Source organism: Mercurialis annua, linkage group LG2, assembly GCF_937616625.2.
Source record: "Mercurialis annua linkage group LG2, ddMerAnnu1.2, whole genome shotgun sequence".
In the NCBI taxonomy this organism is placed as follows: Eukaryota; Viridiplantae; Streptophyta; class Magnoliopsida; order Malpighiales; family Euphorbiaceae; genus Mercurialis; species Mercurialis annua.
The window spans coordinates 51487676-51504569 of record NC_065571.1 but is presented as its reverse complement, the minus strand read 5'-3'; the positions used below and the strand labels follow the sequence as shown (position 1 = coordinate 51504569).

General features: G+C 30.6%; 2 protein-coding genes across 2 annotated transcripts; both read left to right on the top strand.

Moving 5' to 3' along the window:
* Nucleotides 1–10381: 10381 nt before the first annotated feature.
* LOC126669487 (uncharacterized) lies at nucleotides 10382–11037 on the top strand. Its single transcript, XM_050362969.1, has one exon. It carries the CDS (start codon nucleotides 10592–10594, stop codon nucleotides 10946–10948), a length of 357 nt encoding a protein of 118 aa, XP_050218926.1. The 5' UTR covers nucleotides 10382–10591; the 3' UTR covers nucleotides 10949–11037.
* A 1144-nt stretch (nucleotides 11038–12181) lies between these two features.
* LOC126670549 (probable magnesium transporter NIPA9) lies at nucleotides 12182–16138 on the top strand. Its single transcript, XM_050364304.2, has 9 exons — nucleotides 12182–12493; nucleotides 12616–12714; nucleotides 12890–13019; nucleotides 13179–13271; nucleotides 14257–14309; nucleotides 14411–14469; nucleotides 15056–15176; nucleotides 15365–15513; nucleotides 15607–16138. The coding sequence occupies exons 1-9, from the start codon at nucleotides 12383–12385 to the stop codon at nucleotides 15824–15826; spliced, it is 1035 nt and encodes a 344-aa protein (XP_050220261.1). The 5' UTR covers nucleotides 12182–12382; the 3' UTR covers nucleotides 15827–16138.
* Nucleotides 16139–16894: the final 756 nt, after the last annotated feature.

Below are 16894 nucleotides of genomic sequence, written 5' to 3'. Positions count from 1 at the left end.
ACTCACATAAAAGAAATGTAGAAACATTAATGAAACAATAAAGAGTGTGGAGGACCATGATATTCGAAAGAGGAGCATGTGGTGAAGAAGGAGCCATGTGCGTTGCTCACATGCAGTTATAGGATGAAGAATTGTGCAATCCAATTGGCTAAATGTAGAGGTGCTGAAATTGCATGCACCACTTTTATTATCCCAACAAAACTGATAGTAACAATTGGTTGGAAAAACTAAAAAACTATTAGTAATTAATTTAAAGTTATCATAAAAAGATAAGAAAGCATGGCCACTAATTTTTTAGTTTTTTAATTTATGTCATGTGTCTGCTGCTTCTCCTTTTCTTTTTTATTTGGCAAAACTCATGGAGAAACCCCTGTACTTTACTTGTTTTGTTTGAGAGGTCCTTGTCTCAAAGTTTGTCACGTCTGGATCCTTGTACTTGTCATTATTTCAATTTTGACACCCTTACCTGGACGGAATTGAGCAAGTGATGCTCACTCTCCGTTAACAAACGGAAAAATATGACATGGCATTATTTTTAATATATTAAAGTCCACATGGCATCATAACTAAGGACTTGTCTTATTCAAAGTCATAATTAAATAACAAATGGTAAAACACAATAAATTTAATGATAAAATAAGAATTTAGCCATCTTCTTCTTCCCTGTTTCACTCTTAATATAACTCTCTACTTGAATGACAATCCATCTTCCGATGCCGATCACTCGCACCGACAACCCCCTCTTAATCTTCTCTAGCTCCACCTATTTTCGTTCTCAATTTCCTTCAACTCACTCAAATCTCTTCCGTACGGTTCCAAAATTCCAACATTTTGGGCTAATCACTCATTAGTCGTCACTTCCAACAGAAATTCTTCCGACTAAGTTAAAGTTAACAGCGTAAAGATTAATGGGTTTTCCGCTTATGATGATGGGTCGTTGGTTGTTTTCGACATTGACAAGTTTTTTTATCCTAATTTTCAGAGTCTTCCCTCTATTACAGCACCGCCGTCGCCTCCGTCACTATCACCGCCTTATCGTCATATTCTTACCTGTTCTCATGTCTGTGACATTGGTAGCGAACATTTTTTTGGTGCGGTGAGTGAAACTCTGAGATCAAGTTAGTTTAAATCAATCAGATGGATCAAGAATAGTCTTGATAATAAAACCAGTTAGTTAAAATCGAGAAGAAGAATTTTTAAAGAGTAATAATATCAGTTAGTTTAAATCAATATTTCTTAGACATTTTTTGGTTTTTAGTGCTTCTTTAAAGACATATGAAAGCAAAAAGGAATTTAACAGTAGGAAGAAGATAAAGTAGGAGAAGAAAAAGGAAAAAGATGATGGTAAAATATGGTAGAAAGTCCTTATATTTTATGTATTATTTTTTAGGATTAAAGTGTTAAAATGTGAGAATTATATTTTTGCACACTCTCATTTAACGAGAGTGTGATACACTTGCTCAATTCCGTCCAGGTAAGGATGTCAAAATTGAAATAATGACAAGTACAGGGATCCAGACATGACAAACTTTGAGACAGGGACCTCTCGAATAAAACAAGTAAAGTACAGGGGTTTCCCCATGGATTTTGCCTTTTTATTTTCTCACTTTCGGCCCGGATGTATGCGGACATTCAAACATTTCAACTTTTTCCAAATCTTTATTATAATTTTATAATATAGTATTTCGTCACTCTTATACACTTGTATTTCACCAAAATAGTGCAATCATCCAATAGTAATTTCCGACCGTTCATCCCTAAATCAATAGTAGAAGAGAAAGAATGTTGAGTTAAATGAGAAAAATGAATGAGTTAGAATTTTACCCTAATAAGAATATATATTAAAGCTCATGAAAAAATAGTATATATAAGAGGTATATAACCCGTCACATACTTTTCATTAATTTCTATAACTGATTGTGAAGTTGTACAATTTTGTTAAGTGTTTCGGAAGAATGTGTCAAAATCCACATAGCTGCACACTTCTCGTATGTTACAATATTTTTATGGTCCCTTACAATCTTTCTGACCAAGTAATGTCTAAACTACGCCTAATTCGGTCTCAATTCGTCTAACACATCGTATTTTGACTTCGGTTGAAAGTCGACGTTGCTGTTAATATTCCAAATTTATCAACTAGCTTGTCTGTCTTTAAGAGTTTACCATAAGACAACGATTTATGACTGACACCGAATTACACCAGATGGTCTTGTTTTTTAATCATTGGACTTTGGACCGGTCTTCAAATTGTTGGACTTAATGACTTTTTATTAGGTGGTTGAGATTTGAGATTGTTCTCCTATGCGACATTATCACTACGATTGTTTTTTTAAATAATTTATTTAAATATTTAAATCCCGTATATTAAGCACATCTCGCATGACAATGTTTATTGAATTTGAATCACAAATAATATAAATTCACTTTATTTGTATGTTTAATTAATCAAATAAAATTATCAAAGATCGAATATGGATCTTTTGATTATAGAAGTTTTGATACTATATTAAATAATGTTTCCTTCAAAAGTTTTAATGTTAGATGATGCTCTAACAATGATAATATTATAGAATTTTTAACATGTAAAATACTAGAGAGTTTTTTTCATGCTCAACCTTTTATATTTGTGCCGATTAAAGTATAATGTTTAAACTTTAACATAAAAAAACCCAATTTTTATTCTTTTGCATTTTACAACCCAAAATCATTATTTGATATAGTTTCAGTCACTAAAAGTCTCTAAAATGACATCATATGCTGAAGAAACAAAAATACTTTAGTATTAAAAAATGTTAAGAAATGAAATGTTGAACTATTTTCTGTCAAATTTTAAAATTTATGCTTAACTACAAATCTAAATATTTGAGATTTTAAATACTAATAACTCAATTACTAATTGGCTGAATATATAGTTTGACCTCTGAACTTGTACTTTTTTATCCATCTAACCTTTAAATTTAACATCTCACCTATAGAATTTCTTAACTTGTTAAATAATCCGATTCGACACATGAACTTGATAAATACGTAAACATTGAACCCCTTTATACACAATTTCTTCTAAAATGATTCAAGTGACAGGTGGGCACAGAGGGATTCAATATTTACGTATTTATCAAATTCAGGGGTTAAATTGGATTATTTAACAAGTCTAGAGGTTCGATAGGTGAACGTTAAGTTTAGATGTTAGATGGGTAAAAGAGTACAAGTTTAGAAGTTAAATTATAAGCCATTACTAATTCATCCGTGTAAAGTTCGTGATTTTTTTAGGAATTAACCCTTATATTTATAAGGGTTATGTGCATTTAAATTTTAGCAATTGTTACGATTTAAGTATTTATTTTATACTTTGACGTTAAAAAAACAATCTTTTATTTTTGGCATTTTTAGCATTGACAGAGCTTTTTTTATGCAAAAACGATGTCGTTATGACATTTTTGAATGACTAAAATGACATCAGATTAAGTATTAGGGTAGTGTGAAATACAAAAAATATCAAGATTTTTTATGTCAAATTTTAAATAATGTGCTTAAATTCCGAAAAACGCTGAAAATTGAGATTTTATATGCGTTGTTTATAATACTATTATTTTTAATAGGGTTAATTGCAAATTTATACACGAAATTTACCCTAATTTGCAATTATAACATAAATTTTGAAATTTGGCAATGTTAGTAACCAACTTTACACTTTTGGCAAATCGATACACCAAACACGAAAAACACTAACGTGGACATTGTAATATACCGCCATGTGTCGTTGCATGATTGGTCGGTGTACCAATTTGCCAAAAAATGAAAGTTGGTTACTGACATTGCCCAGTTTCAAAGTTTATGTTGTAATTGCAAATTAGGATATTGTTCGTGTATGCATTTGCAATTGACCCTTTTTAATATTGATTCATGTGTGTAGCTATATGTACTATATATAAAAGTACGATGGGAAGGGAGACAAACACATTTACCTTAATGTTTTTATTTTTATTTTATAAAATATCATAAACAATTAAAAAACTATTGAGATAATTATTAGAGTTAGAGTACTAAATAAAATAAACTACTTATAATATTATGTTAATATCTTTTTTATGAATATGTTAATGTAGTTGTCTAGAGTAACTAAATTAATAGACTATATAGACTATTTAATAATTGCTATTTTAATTATTATTTAACTATCTAACATTCTAATTAAGATAAATTATTAATTTTATTATTATTTGATATTTTCTATTCATGAGATAAACTATTCTTCATTAATTATTATTTCAATAAGTATTGATATTTTACATTTAAACACAATTTATAATTATAATAATCATTATTTATGAAATATAAATTTAATTTTCTTAATCTAAATTAAATATAATTTTTATTTGAGTCATCACATTGTATGAGAGATTCTTAGGTAGACTGAGTTTACCATGTCATCCGTGGACTAGCCTATTATATAATGACACGTCATTAAAATGATGACAATCTTGTAAATTCGTTTATTACTTATTTACACTTTTGAATAGTAGTATTACAAGATTGCCATCATTTTAATGACGTGTCATTATGTGATAGGCTTAGTTCACGGATGACGTGGTGGACTGAGTCTACCTAAAAATTTCTCCATATTGTATATATATGAGGAGGAGCAAAATGACATCAAATCCTAAAATGAATATTGTGGAGATGAAATTTAGGAGGACTTAAATGAAGAATTTAGCTGAGGTGGAAAGGTAAAAGAAAGCTGGGCCAAGCCCAATACTACAATCTGCACAACGCCCACCTGAAGCCCAATATTGCATTTGCAAACTCATGTTTGTTCATCACTAATTAGTAATTCCTTCTTGTTTTTCCATGAAACATGTGATTCAATAAAATGCTAGTTATTATTATCAAAATTATTCTGATAATTTTATGTTAATAATAGTTTTTTAAAACAATTTTAATAACAGTGTTACTTGATTTAGTGAACTTTATTTCTACTCTAAGAACATTTTATAATAAGTGTCAATAGATATTATATAATTTATAACTTTTTCTGATTTTTATATTTTTATTGATTTAAAGGAATTCTGCTTGGCCAATGGGTTTTCTAGGGAATTTTTCTGTATTATTTTTTAATTTTAATAACATGTTAATTGAATATTATCAATTTTGAGGTTTAATTTTGGCAAAAGATACAAAGAAACCCTTGTAATTTTCACAAAAGTACAAATCAGCTTTTTTACTTTTTGAGGTATAATTAAACCGTTTTTGTTTTTAAATAAAACAAATAACCCCTTTCATCCAGCATCATTAGAAATACTCGTTAAACATGTCTCTCATAATCATATAGGAAAAAAGTTCAAAAAAAATTTTAATGTTTAAAATATTTACCAAAATTTTGAGGGGGTAAGTGTCCCAAAAGTAAACTAAAAGAGTTTATTTGTTCGATTTTAAAACAACAAAGGTTTAATTGTTCAATTTTAAAAACACGCCGTGTTTTACCTTGGCTCGAATTTGAGGCAGCGTTTTAAAAATTCGAACAAAACGCTCTATCCAATCTCGCCTCCATCCAACCAACTGAACCTCTAACCCTTTTCCCACATGAATTGACCACCTTTTGAACCAAGGTCTGATAAACCACAATCAATCACAGCGTCTCTCAAACCCCTTTAACACCCACAATGGTTGTTTAAGACCACCTCGCTTTTTTTTCTTGGACAAGTAAGCCATTAAAATATTTCAGAAAACACCAAGAAAGAGAAAGGAAAGAACTTAATTCTCTTAATAACAATTAAGAATCTGTTCTTCTAAACCGCTTTGGATAACCATAGTAGCCCATAATACGCCATTTCTGCACATCAATCTCTAAAACAATAATATGTACAAAACATCCTTCATAATCAAGATCCGCCCTCTAAGCTTCAACACACATAAAAGTAATAAAAGTTTCACTTAAAAAAATAAAATTTGGTTTCTTCGTTTTAGCTCAATTATTCAGAAAGCGAATTGCCCGTGGATTTGCCATTCCACAACAATTTCATTGAAAGTCCAAGTTCCCTTTAATTAGACAAATTACTTTTTGATTTTTTTAAAACAAATTCTACTTCTGTTATTAAATTGATGTAAAACTCAATGATATTTATTCTCAAAAAAAATTCAATGATATTTTAAAATTTAATTATTTTAATTACTTAATAAACATATCATCATCCTTAACTTTTAATAAATAAAATTAAAATATCACTTTATGAAAAGTCAATAAGTATGTTAAACAAAATACAAACTATTTAATGAAAATATTTTTTTTAAATAATTAACTTTTTAAGAAGATTTTTTTAAGAAATATATAAATTGTGGACCAAGTGATGTCTTATGTTCAAATTAACTTGAAAGAACTTTAATTCTAGAAAATTTGACCTAATTAACTATTTTAAAAAATAAACTTCATAAATATGGAGCATGAAGCACTTTTTTTTTTTTTCAAATTTAAAGGGTAAATTAATATTTAATTCTTAAATTGTGATAAACACACATCACTAAGTAAGGGTCAATTTCACTAATATTAGATGTTTCAGATTGATTAACTAGTTCAGAAACTCGCTTATTAATGGAATTGACCATCGCTGTAAAGTATAGGGGGTGCAATTTTAAGACCGGCAATTTTTGAGATGATCTGTTTATACGACACGACATAACATGACATGATGTTAAACGAATTTTAGTTGAGTTTATGTGGATTCGAGTCATAAGCAGGTCAATTTGTTTATGACATAGCGGGATAAATAGGCTAAACCCGCTTAACTTGACACATTAATATTTATTAATTATATTAGTTAATTAAATTATTATATGTAATCAAATATATTCATATAATCTATTAATTTTTGTTTGTGGTATTAAGATTTATAATTGTTTTAAAGGTTTGTTATTTGATTATTATACTTATTTAATTAAAAAAATAAATCAAAATAGGTCAAATAGACATTAATAAATGAGTTAAGTACGTTAACATGTGATCCATTATAATCTGTTTTAGTAAATTGATTACACAATTCGACACGTGTTAAACCATTTAATAAACAAGTTGTGTTTGAGTTTGAAATTTTAATACGGTTAATTAAACAGGACATGTTTTGATTGGAAAATTCTCTATTATTAAATGGATATACGACAACACAGTTCGACACGTGTTCCACATTTGATCATTGGCTATCAGGTGCATATGATACTTCAGTGAGCTTCCAATCTCCATTCTTTCTTTATGAATGTCTTTCTGCATAAAGCTTGCTCCTTTGAACCTTTAGTTTTTATTAAAGGCCTAATCTATACTATATATAAAAGCACGGATGGGGGGGGGGAGACAAGCACTTTTACCTAAAAGCCCTTTCTAATTAATTAGTTAATTACTGGTTTTATGGCCATTATCTAATTAATTGTAAAGTTAAATTATTAAATAAAAGAAAATCTAATTACAGCACTAATTCGTATAGAATCCTATTGATTACAAACCTTCTTTTTTCATAGAATATTTACTTTTTTCACTTATCTCTTTTCCTATATATTTTGATCCCTACAACATCTTTGTTCTTCTATAACTCAAATTCCTCATTATGCATGCATTGAATCTTCTCCTCCGTTGTAGACTTATTATTTTCCCATTCAAATTGAATTTATTATTCTTTGTTCTTTATAAGTATAATCTGTCTTTAATTATAAATGAATTAGTTAAAGAATATAAACACTTAATTAAGTAATTCATTCGTATAGTAATAGAATACATCACCTATCCGTGATTATGTTTATTACAAATCCAATACAAGTTAATGGAAATATATGTGTTAATGAATTTGATTATTTAAACTATTCACTCAATTAAATTAAATTTTATAATTATTTATTTATTTATTTAAATAAAAATCTAAAACACATGTATAATTACTTATTATTTTAATAAATATAAATAAATAAATATAAAAAGGAGTAAGACCATACACATTTGTTGTATAATCATTTGTTGTTTAATAAAAAATTAATACTTAAATATATTTATTTTTCTTTTTATATTTATTATTATAAATAAACTATACATTCATATACCGAGTTACATTACGAGCCACGTGCGTAGCACGTAATGCGAGTCTAGTCACTTAAACGACTTTCATTTTATTTTTTTTTTCGATTCCACCCCGACATTAAAAAACTCTCTCAAAATCCTCTCACCTTTAAATTCCATTCCAATAGCACCCTGACTTAGGAAAATCCTTTCAACCCCCCCCCCCCCCCCCTCCCACCTTTAGATTTTCTTTTAATTGTACCATAAATTAGAAATTTTTATGATTTTAATTTTAAAAAGTTATTGATATAAATTTAGGAAAAATAATTTTTTACATTATTAATAATATTAGTGTTTAATTAGAATATAGATTAAAAATAAAATATTATTTTATTTTTTTTATGTGAAAAGAGGTCAATTTAATATTTTGGGGTACAATTTAAAAAGAATCTAAAGGTGGGGGTTCTGAGAGAATTTTCCTACGTCAGGGTGCACTTGAACAAAAATTAACGGTGGGGAGGCTTTTAAATGATTAAGCTTTTATTAAAGGTGCCATTTCTATAGAATAAATTACGCTTAATTACTTAAAAGCCATCACCTTTAATCTTTTTTTCGTTTATACCCTGATCTAGAAAAAATGGTACATATACCCTTGACGTTGTCTTTATGTTTCACCTCTACCCTCGAAGTATTAAATTGACCTTTTTTCATTTGAAAAAGAGTTTAAAATAGTCCTTCAATTTTAGTATATATTCGAATTACACGTCAATGTTATTAATTATACAAAAACACCTTTTTTAATTCTTTAAAAATTAAAAACCGTAATTTTAAAAAAAAAACGTAAAATTTAAAATTATGAAATTTGGAAATTTAAAAAAAAATTGTAACCCGAACCCGAACCCTAAAATTTACAATAGTGTTCCAGATTTCATCATTGGCTATCAGGTGCATATGATTCTTCACTCAGCTTCCAATCTCCATCCTTTCTTTATGAATGTCTTTCTACATAAAGCTTGCTCCTTTGAACCTTTAGTTTTTATTAAAGGTGCCATTTCTATAGAATAAATTACACAAATTAACATTGTTTCTCTTAATTAAATTTTATGTTGTGTTTTCTTAATTAAACTACCTTTTATTCAAGTAAATGAAAAAAAAGGAACAATTTTATCTTTTTCTTAATTTGTGTATAAATGTATACTTATACATAGTTGGTGTGTGCCTGTTACTTGTTAGTATTTATAACAAATATGGGTAGTGAAATTTCATATGTGCAATGTATTCAATACACTTCTGATCAAGTAATTAAGGCATAATTATTTTATAATTAAGTATGTATTCTTGTACAAAATGACAAATATATCATTAAAGAATAACTGTGACAATTTGATCCATTAATTTTGTGATTTGTCTTACAAGACATTTATATGGAAATTGTTGTGTAATGTCTGTGTTCTGAGTTTGCACTTGCACATGAGGTGTATTTTTGACTTCTATTCTGTCCAGAGCTTAAAACATTTACAGGTAGAATTTATGTTTGGATTTGAATATGTAGGGAGATCAAGGCTGATTTATTGTCATTAATATATATTTGCATGGAGAAATTATATTCAAACATGGCTGTCCCAAGTAACTAAGTAAGTTAAAAGAAAGAATAAAAATAATTATTGGCAGCCGAAAGTATAAATATCTTACAAATTTCTATTTATAATTCTTTTGCTCATAAAAAATCATTTCACATCTTCAACTTGAAACAAAATATTAAAAAAAATATACTAAATTCGTAGTTTTGAAAAAATAAATTCTACAATTCATCAATTTTTAGTCATTTTTTTGACATCTTTAACCACCGAAAATGATGTAAACAAAGGGTGCAAATGACCCACAATTGTCAAAATGTGATTTTTTTTTTTCGAAACATTAAACTTGGACTATATTAATCATTTGTTTCAAGTTGGAGTTCTTAATGAATCTTTATTGTTTTTATATAGAAGCAATAGCGATTACTTGAAATAGTATTAATTATTTTTTGATAACTGGAGAGAGGAAGCGCTTGTGGGAAAAATTGAACTCATTAACTACCAGTTTGCTGTTTAGCTTATATCCTTTGAACTATAGCTCATTTATATAAATTATTAATTATTGCCCTCATTTAACATTTAGAATTATTGTTAAAAATTGCCGGATTTGAATTCTTAAGTAGCCAGAGTCTAAAAATAACAAATTATACACGAAAAATTATATTATAGTTTATATATAACACAAAACAAATGTTGAAATACTAGTCAAAATTCATGAATACAAGAAATAATAAAAAAATATAAGTTATTAATTGCCTTAGACAAAATGATTCCCACTTAAACACGCTATCTTGAATCAATCAAATTTTTCTTCAATCTGTTCAAGAAATATCCTAATTACCTATATTTTATACCCCCACAATTTTCATTATTCCCATTTTTTGCCTCTTTTGTCAAGATCAAGTTCAACCAGCTCCAGTTTGTATTCTCATTATTTCTCTCCTTCATCTGTCCCCCTCTGTCTGCAATATTTCAAGAATCCATGGAGGACTACAGCAGATCAAGATCATACTCATATGGCGGTAACATGCAGATAGAAAATTACTATGGTCCTCCTCAAAGACCGCCGGGGCCGACCGGTTCCTACGAGCTAAGGTCTTACAGTGCTGCTTATGCTCAGACACAGATGGCTAACTACAACAATAACTTGAAGCTCAAGAAAGACAAAAGCACTTCTTCTTGTAAGAATTGGAGTCTGAGTGATCCTGAGTTTCAAAGGAAAAAAAGGGTTGCTAGTTATAAAATGTACAGTGTTGAAGGCCAAGTCAAAGGCTCATTTAGAAGAAGCTTTAGATGGCTTAAGGATAGGTATACCCAAGTTGTTTATGGATGGTGGTGATTTAATGTTTGTATCTTTTTTGTTTTGTTTATTTAACATCCTTATGTGGAAATTTGAAATTTTTGGCAAGAAAAGTTTATAGTTTGATCTGTTGGTGTTGGATTAGCTTTGAGTTTGTATTATAAATTGCTTGTTTTTATCTAATCTGGAAAAGGATTTAAGTTAAAGGTTTAGTTCTTTTGCATGATTTCTTGTTAAAAATGGTGGGATTAACTCATTAATTGGAGGGTTTTTGTATTGGATTGTTGGCTTTTCTTGATTCTTGGTTTTTTTAATTTTTCAGCAAATTTGTTTTGTTATATGACTGACTACCTTGTTACTTTTATTTATGATGTTATCAATCTTTCCTTCAAGCTTGGTGAGTTTTTGATTTTGAGCTATAGCGTTCTATGTCTGCTAGTTCAAGACCGCTTCTGCTTGAGAAACCTATTTCATTGTACCATTTGCAGACGTTTTTTTAACTCCATTTAGTTCTAAATTCTATTGATTTAAAAGACGAATACTAAAAATTTAAACATCAAATGTCGTTGATTCAAGTAAATATCGATATTTGAAAAATAATCAAATTTGTCCTAAAATAACATAAACTGTTATTCAACAACTCATAATATTGTTTAAATGTTAATATAAAACGAAAACCCTAAACCAGATATAATAGAAAATAAAATAAAAAAATTTTAAAAACTGACATAATTGCAAAAATGCCATTTTAGAAACCAAATTTGCCCCCAAAGTGACAGACATGAGTAAAGCTAATGTATATCGATTATTGACTCGTTGTCAATAAATTTAGCCTCAGAACCATTGGAATCGCACACTTCCAACTCTGACAAAATTACGAACATATTGTTATACCATTTTGTGCTCCCTTTTTTATATGGAGTTGTATTTCATTTCCATAACCGCATCTTCATTTAAACTATGTCTCGTTGGTACTAGGTAAAGTTCTTGATGGGGCCAAATTGTTGCATTTTAGGCGGTGAAATTGAATTAAGAATCAGCAACGAATATCCCCTCGGCAATTGACATCACATAGAACCACAATTGATGATCATAGCTGAAGTAAATGCAACACCAAAACTTTAAAATTTCACCAAAACTTTAAATTTTACTGGACATCTACTTGAACATCAATTCACCCACCGTCCAATTATACCAAACTTTAAATTTTACCCCTTTTTTAAAAATCCCCCTTCAAATCCTCTAAACTCGGCAAATAATAAAAAAATTAAACTCTAAACAAAGTAACCAATCCAAATTTGTAAAATTTAATAACTAATAAAGATTATCATAGCTGCATACGACAGGTAAACAGAAAAACAAAAGAAACCCACCAACCAATTTGACACCATCCCTAACCTCTTCACCCCCATTAAAAAATTTGGAAAAAGGAGAGATCTTTGCTGTTCTTTTTGATTTACAGATTGAAACAACATGTGGGAATCAATCTGTTTGACGTTGGCTGCCGCCGCCGGTAATAACATCGGAAAAGTTCTCCAGAAAAAGGGCACCGTCATTTTGCCTCCTCTCTCTTTCAAACTCAAGGTCTTCCTTTTTCTTAATTTTGATTTTCATAATTGTTTTAGATGGTTAGTAAAGATTGAAATTTTAATCATGAATTTGTTTGTTTCTTGTGGATGTCAATGGTTTTGTGTTTATTTGTTCAGGTAATTAGGGCATATGCTGTTAATAAAGCTTGGGTTATAGGCTTCCTTATGGATATAGGCGGCGCAATGTTGATGTTGAAGGCATTATCTCAAGCTCCAGTAAGTGAATTTTAATCCATTATGGTCTTAAATCCTATACATTAACATAGGTGATTAAAAGTTGCTTTTTTGTTACAAAACTGACAGTTGAATATGAGTTGAATGCTTTATTTTCAATGCGTCCTGGCGAAGTTTAAGCAAATGCATTTTACATAATTTTATCTGTTTTCTTTAGATATCTGTCATCCAGCCGGTTTCTGGCTGTGGTCTCGCTATTCTTTCTGTCTTTTCACATTTTTATCTAAAAGAAGTGATGAATGTCATTGATTGGATTGGGATCACGATGGCTGCCATCGGTACCATAGGTATGTAAGTTATCCGTGGTTCTTTAGTTTATTGCTATATCCTAGAAAACCCTATTGCACTTGTCTTTGAAGTAAGAGTAAACAATGCATGGGCGTTAAGTGTGTTACTTATCAGGTGTGGGCAACTAGTAACTTGTCATTTTGTCCCAATGTTGGCAGGAGTTGGAGCTGGAGGTGAAGAGCAAGAGGCTACTTCTATATCTGTTTTCCAGTTACCATGGCTGGCATTTATTGTTGCCCTCTTGTTTGTAGGTAACTTACCTTGTGGACCATTCTATTTTGTACTATAAATTTGCATTTTTATAAAAATTTGAGTCCCATTATATGTTTGATTTATGGTCTTTCAAACATTTAAAATAGTGATATATCTGAAAGTTTTAACAAAGTCTAAATGACTATAGAAAGAGAAGGGAGGGAGAACCTAAAGACCTCATCTGAACCTCTGATTGCATGTTTCTTAAGATTGAGCTGCTTTTAGAAGTTATGGATGATGGACTTGACTCTCACAATCCACCATGAGCTGCAGTTTTGACTCTCACAATCCACCATGAGCTGCAGTTTTGACTCTCAAATTTTGAAACATGAGAGTTCACTTTATGCAAAAATGCTGAAAAGATGGGCAGTTTCATTATTCAATTCCCAAACCCTTGTTTGGTTGAGAATTTTTTTTGTCAGAATGTTCTGTTTTTGTGCTTTTACATGGATATTAAACTGCATAGGTCACTGAGTTATTCTAATATTACAGAAATGGTACTAAGTTTCAAATCGTTAAAAAATGGTCATTAAGTTATCAAATTATTTCACGGGATGGCACTCGAGGCAAAACGCAACAAACTTTTTGCATTTTATCCTACGTGGCATGCCATAATTACAAAAAGGTGTATAATTCAGTATCATTTTTTCACAAAATGGTATAACTCAGTACCCGTTTTGTAATTTGCGATAAATTTAATGACCTTCTTTTAAGACGGTGACTTCCCTGAGAAATAATTCGATAACTTTATGACTACTTTTTAACGATTTAAAATTTAGTACCCTTTTTGTAATATTGGAATAACTAAGTGACTCAGGGAGTTTAATATCCGCTTTTACATCTTAATGTTTTTTTCTTCCATTAATACGTATTTGATATGCGTCTCAGCAGCTAGACGGCTTGCATCTAAGAAAATTCAAAATACTATTGCTACTATACATGTCTGGACTTCTCCTATTAACTGTTATTGTTTGAATTAGGTAGGCCTTAATGGATGGCTTCGTGTTTGCAAGCGTGAACGGAGAGAACAGGAGACGGTAACAATTGCTATTTCGTGAATATACTTTGCTAGGTGACATATTTCTCTGGTTCTTAGATTCCCTCCTCGTTTCCTCAATTGAGAATATTTGTGATACAGATGGATTATGAAGTGGTTGAGGAAATCATATACGGCTTGGAATCTGGCATTTTGTTTGGGTAAAAATCCTTTTATGACAACTTTATGCTGAGATAGTCTTAGTTTCATAGTTGGCTCCTCTTTTGTATATGAAAATTTAGAAGTTTGCACTTCAGTTATAGAAGCTATGCCATCAAGTATCACATGGCTAGAGTTACCTTTGTAAAAATTTGAAGAGTTAGAATTCTTTCTGTTGCCAAAATTTAGCGGATCTACATAGCATATTTGTTGCATGACTGGCACATAATTTTACTCGTTCAGGTGGTAAGTTGACTTATTTGGTATAGAACCTTGTGTCAAAAGAAAGACAGAAATACTGCTGGTATTGAATTTGTATGTTTAAGATAATAAGACCATAGCGCCTCAGATTATATAATTTATTAGTTATTGGCCACAATATGCTTTGGTATTCGTTTAATTTTTCATTTTAGTATTTCTTTTTTTACATGTTTGAACCCTTTTGGAAGTTCAATTGCAAATTCGATAGAATCTTAAATGTTGAAATTTGGTACTCAAGTCATATAATTAGGATTTCATTGACAACTGGAGATTTATGTTTAAGATCCTGAAATGTGGAGTTTAAGACATTTTGGCATCCAATTGCAGGATGGCTTCAGTGATATCAAAGATGGCATTTGTCTTCTTGGAGCAGGGCTTCTCAAGAATGCTGGTTCCTACATGCCTTACAATCAGCATATTCTGCAGCGCAACAGGATTTTATTACCAGGTATTTTCATCCTTCAACAGATCAGGGCATTGACGTTTTATATATGCGATATTTAAAGTACGACATCTTATCACGTTAAAATGTCGGTGGTTATATTGCATCCTCTGTATGCGCTGCATGCTTTAAATTGAGGCTGTTGGTGCAGAAATAGTTGGCAGATCAAACAACTTTTTTTCTTTTTTGAACAGACTCGTGGTTTGAAGCACGGAAGAGCAATCGTAGTTTCTACATGTGCTGCTGTGGCATCCATAGTGACTGGTGTACTTTCTGGAATGCTTGCTTTGGGAGAACGATTGCCTTCCGCACCTGCTGCTCGATTTTCACTTCTGTTGGGATGGTAACACCACGACTCTTCTTCTATTTTACTGTTTGGTTTTCTGCTATTAAGAAATAAATTATTTGAAATCTTAGAGTCAAAGGTCCGTTGCAGGCTACTTATCATAGTGGGTGTGGTTTTGCTTGTGAGTTCAACTCGGTTACTGCGACACCTTCCGCGGCCTTTGAGACGCTTGATGCGCAGCAAAATTGATCGGAATCTCAATCTGAGTCGATCAGGATCACTTCGGGCCAAAGACTCAAACCCTAGTGCTGTCATCCAGGCAGCAACATTGCATCAATTGATATCAACTTCAGCGAAGGAGAAGGCTTGAATAGAAAATATTTCGCCCAGAGATATAACTTTTTATGGGTTAACGGGCAAACGCAGCCCAATGGAATGTCGGTTTGTGTAGAGGCTGCGGTGTACAGTGGGCCTGGTCGTTGTTGTTCTGTCGGAGGGCGTGAGGTTTTGAAGATCATCCCTCCGAGACATGTAATATCACATGAATTCCAAAACTTGAAAATTCTCAACATTTCATATTCATTGCAAGGTACAGCTGCTTTCAGCATTTGCTGGTTATCAGTAGATGTATCTGTAACAACTTCTCCAACATAACAATGCTTATATGTTTTACTTTTCAGAAGTCTGGACTAAATAGTTATTTCTTCTCAATCTGATTTCTAACTTTCCCATTTTCATGGAAAATAGTAATAATTCAAAGAAATATAAAAATGCCGTAAAAATTACTCACTGATTTGGGAACGCAATATGAAACTGAGCGAACAAACATCCATTTTACATTTTACATTTGGCACAAAGGATCAAACTGTGGCTTTGGATAAAAGCACTCTTAAAATGGATATTTTGACCCGTTTTAACCCTCAATTTCAATTAATACATCATATTCTATAATTGTCAACATATTGGAGTTGAGGTGGCATAAAATTATTGGAGCATGATGTACAAATTTGAGCTGAAAGGATAAAACGAGTTAAAATGTCAATTTTAAAAGTGTTTTTTTTATCTGAAACTAAGAATTTGATGTTATTTGTTTTTCATGTCAAATTTAAGGTGCAAAACTGACCTTTGTTGGAAACTTAGCCTATGTCCATGTCTGAAATTATAAAGCAAGACTTGACCTGATCTTAATTTTTTCATTATCATGGACCCAACACCAACCACAATGAACAGAAAAATGGCTTTTCAGATGTTGTAGCAACTCATTTTCATAACGAAACTTGAAAAACTGACCCCTACCAAGAGAAAACAACATTCAGCCATCTCCATCTTTGCCTCCTTGTTCATCATATACAATACAAACACCTATAAGGTCCACCATGACATAAAAATAGCTATTACTAAAAAACAACACTTTAAGAATCTCATAGACCAATCTTCA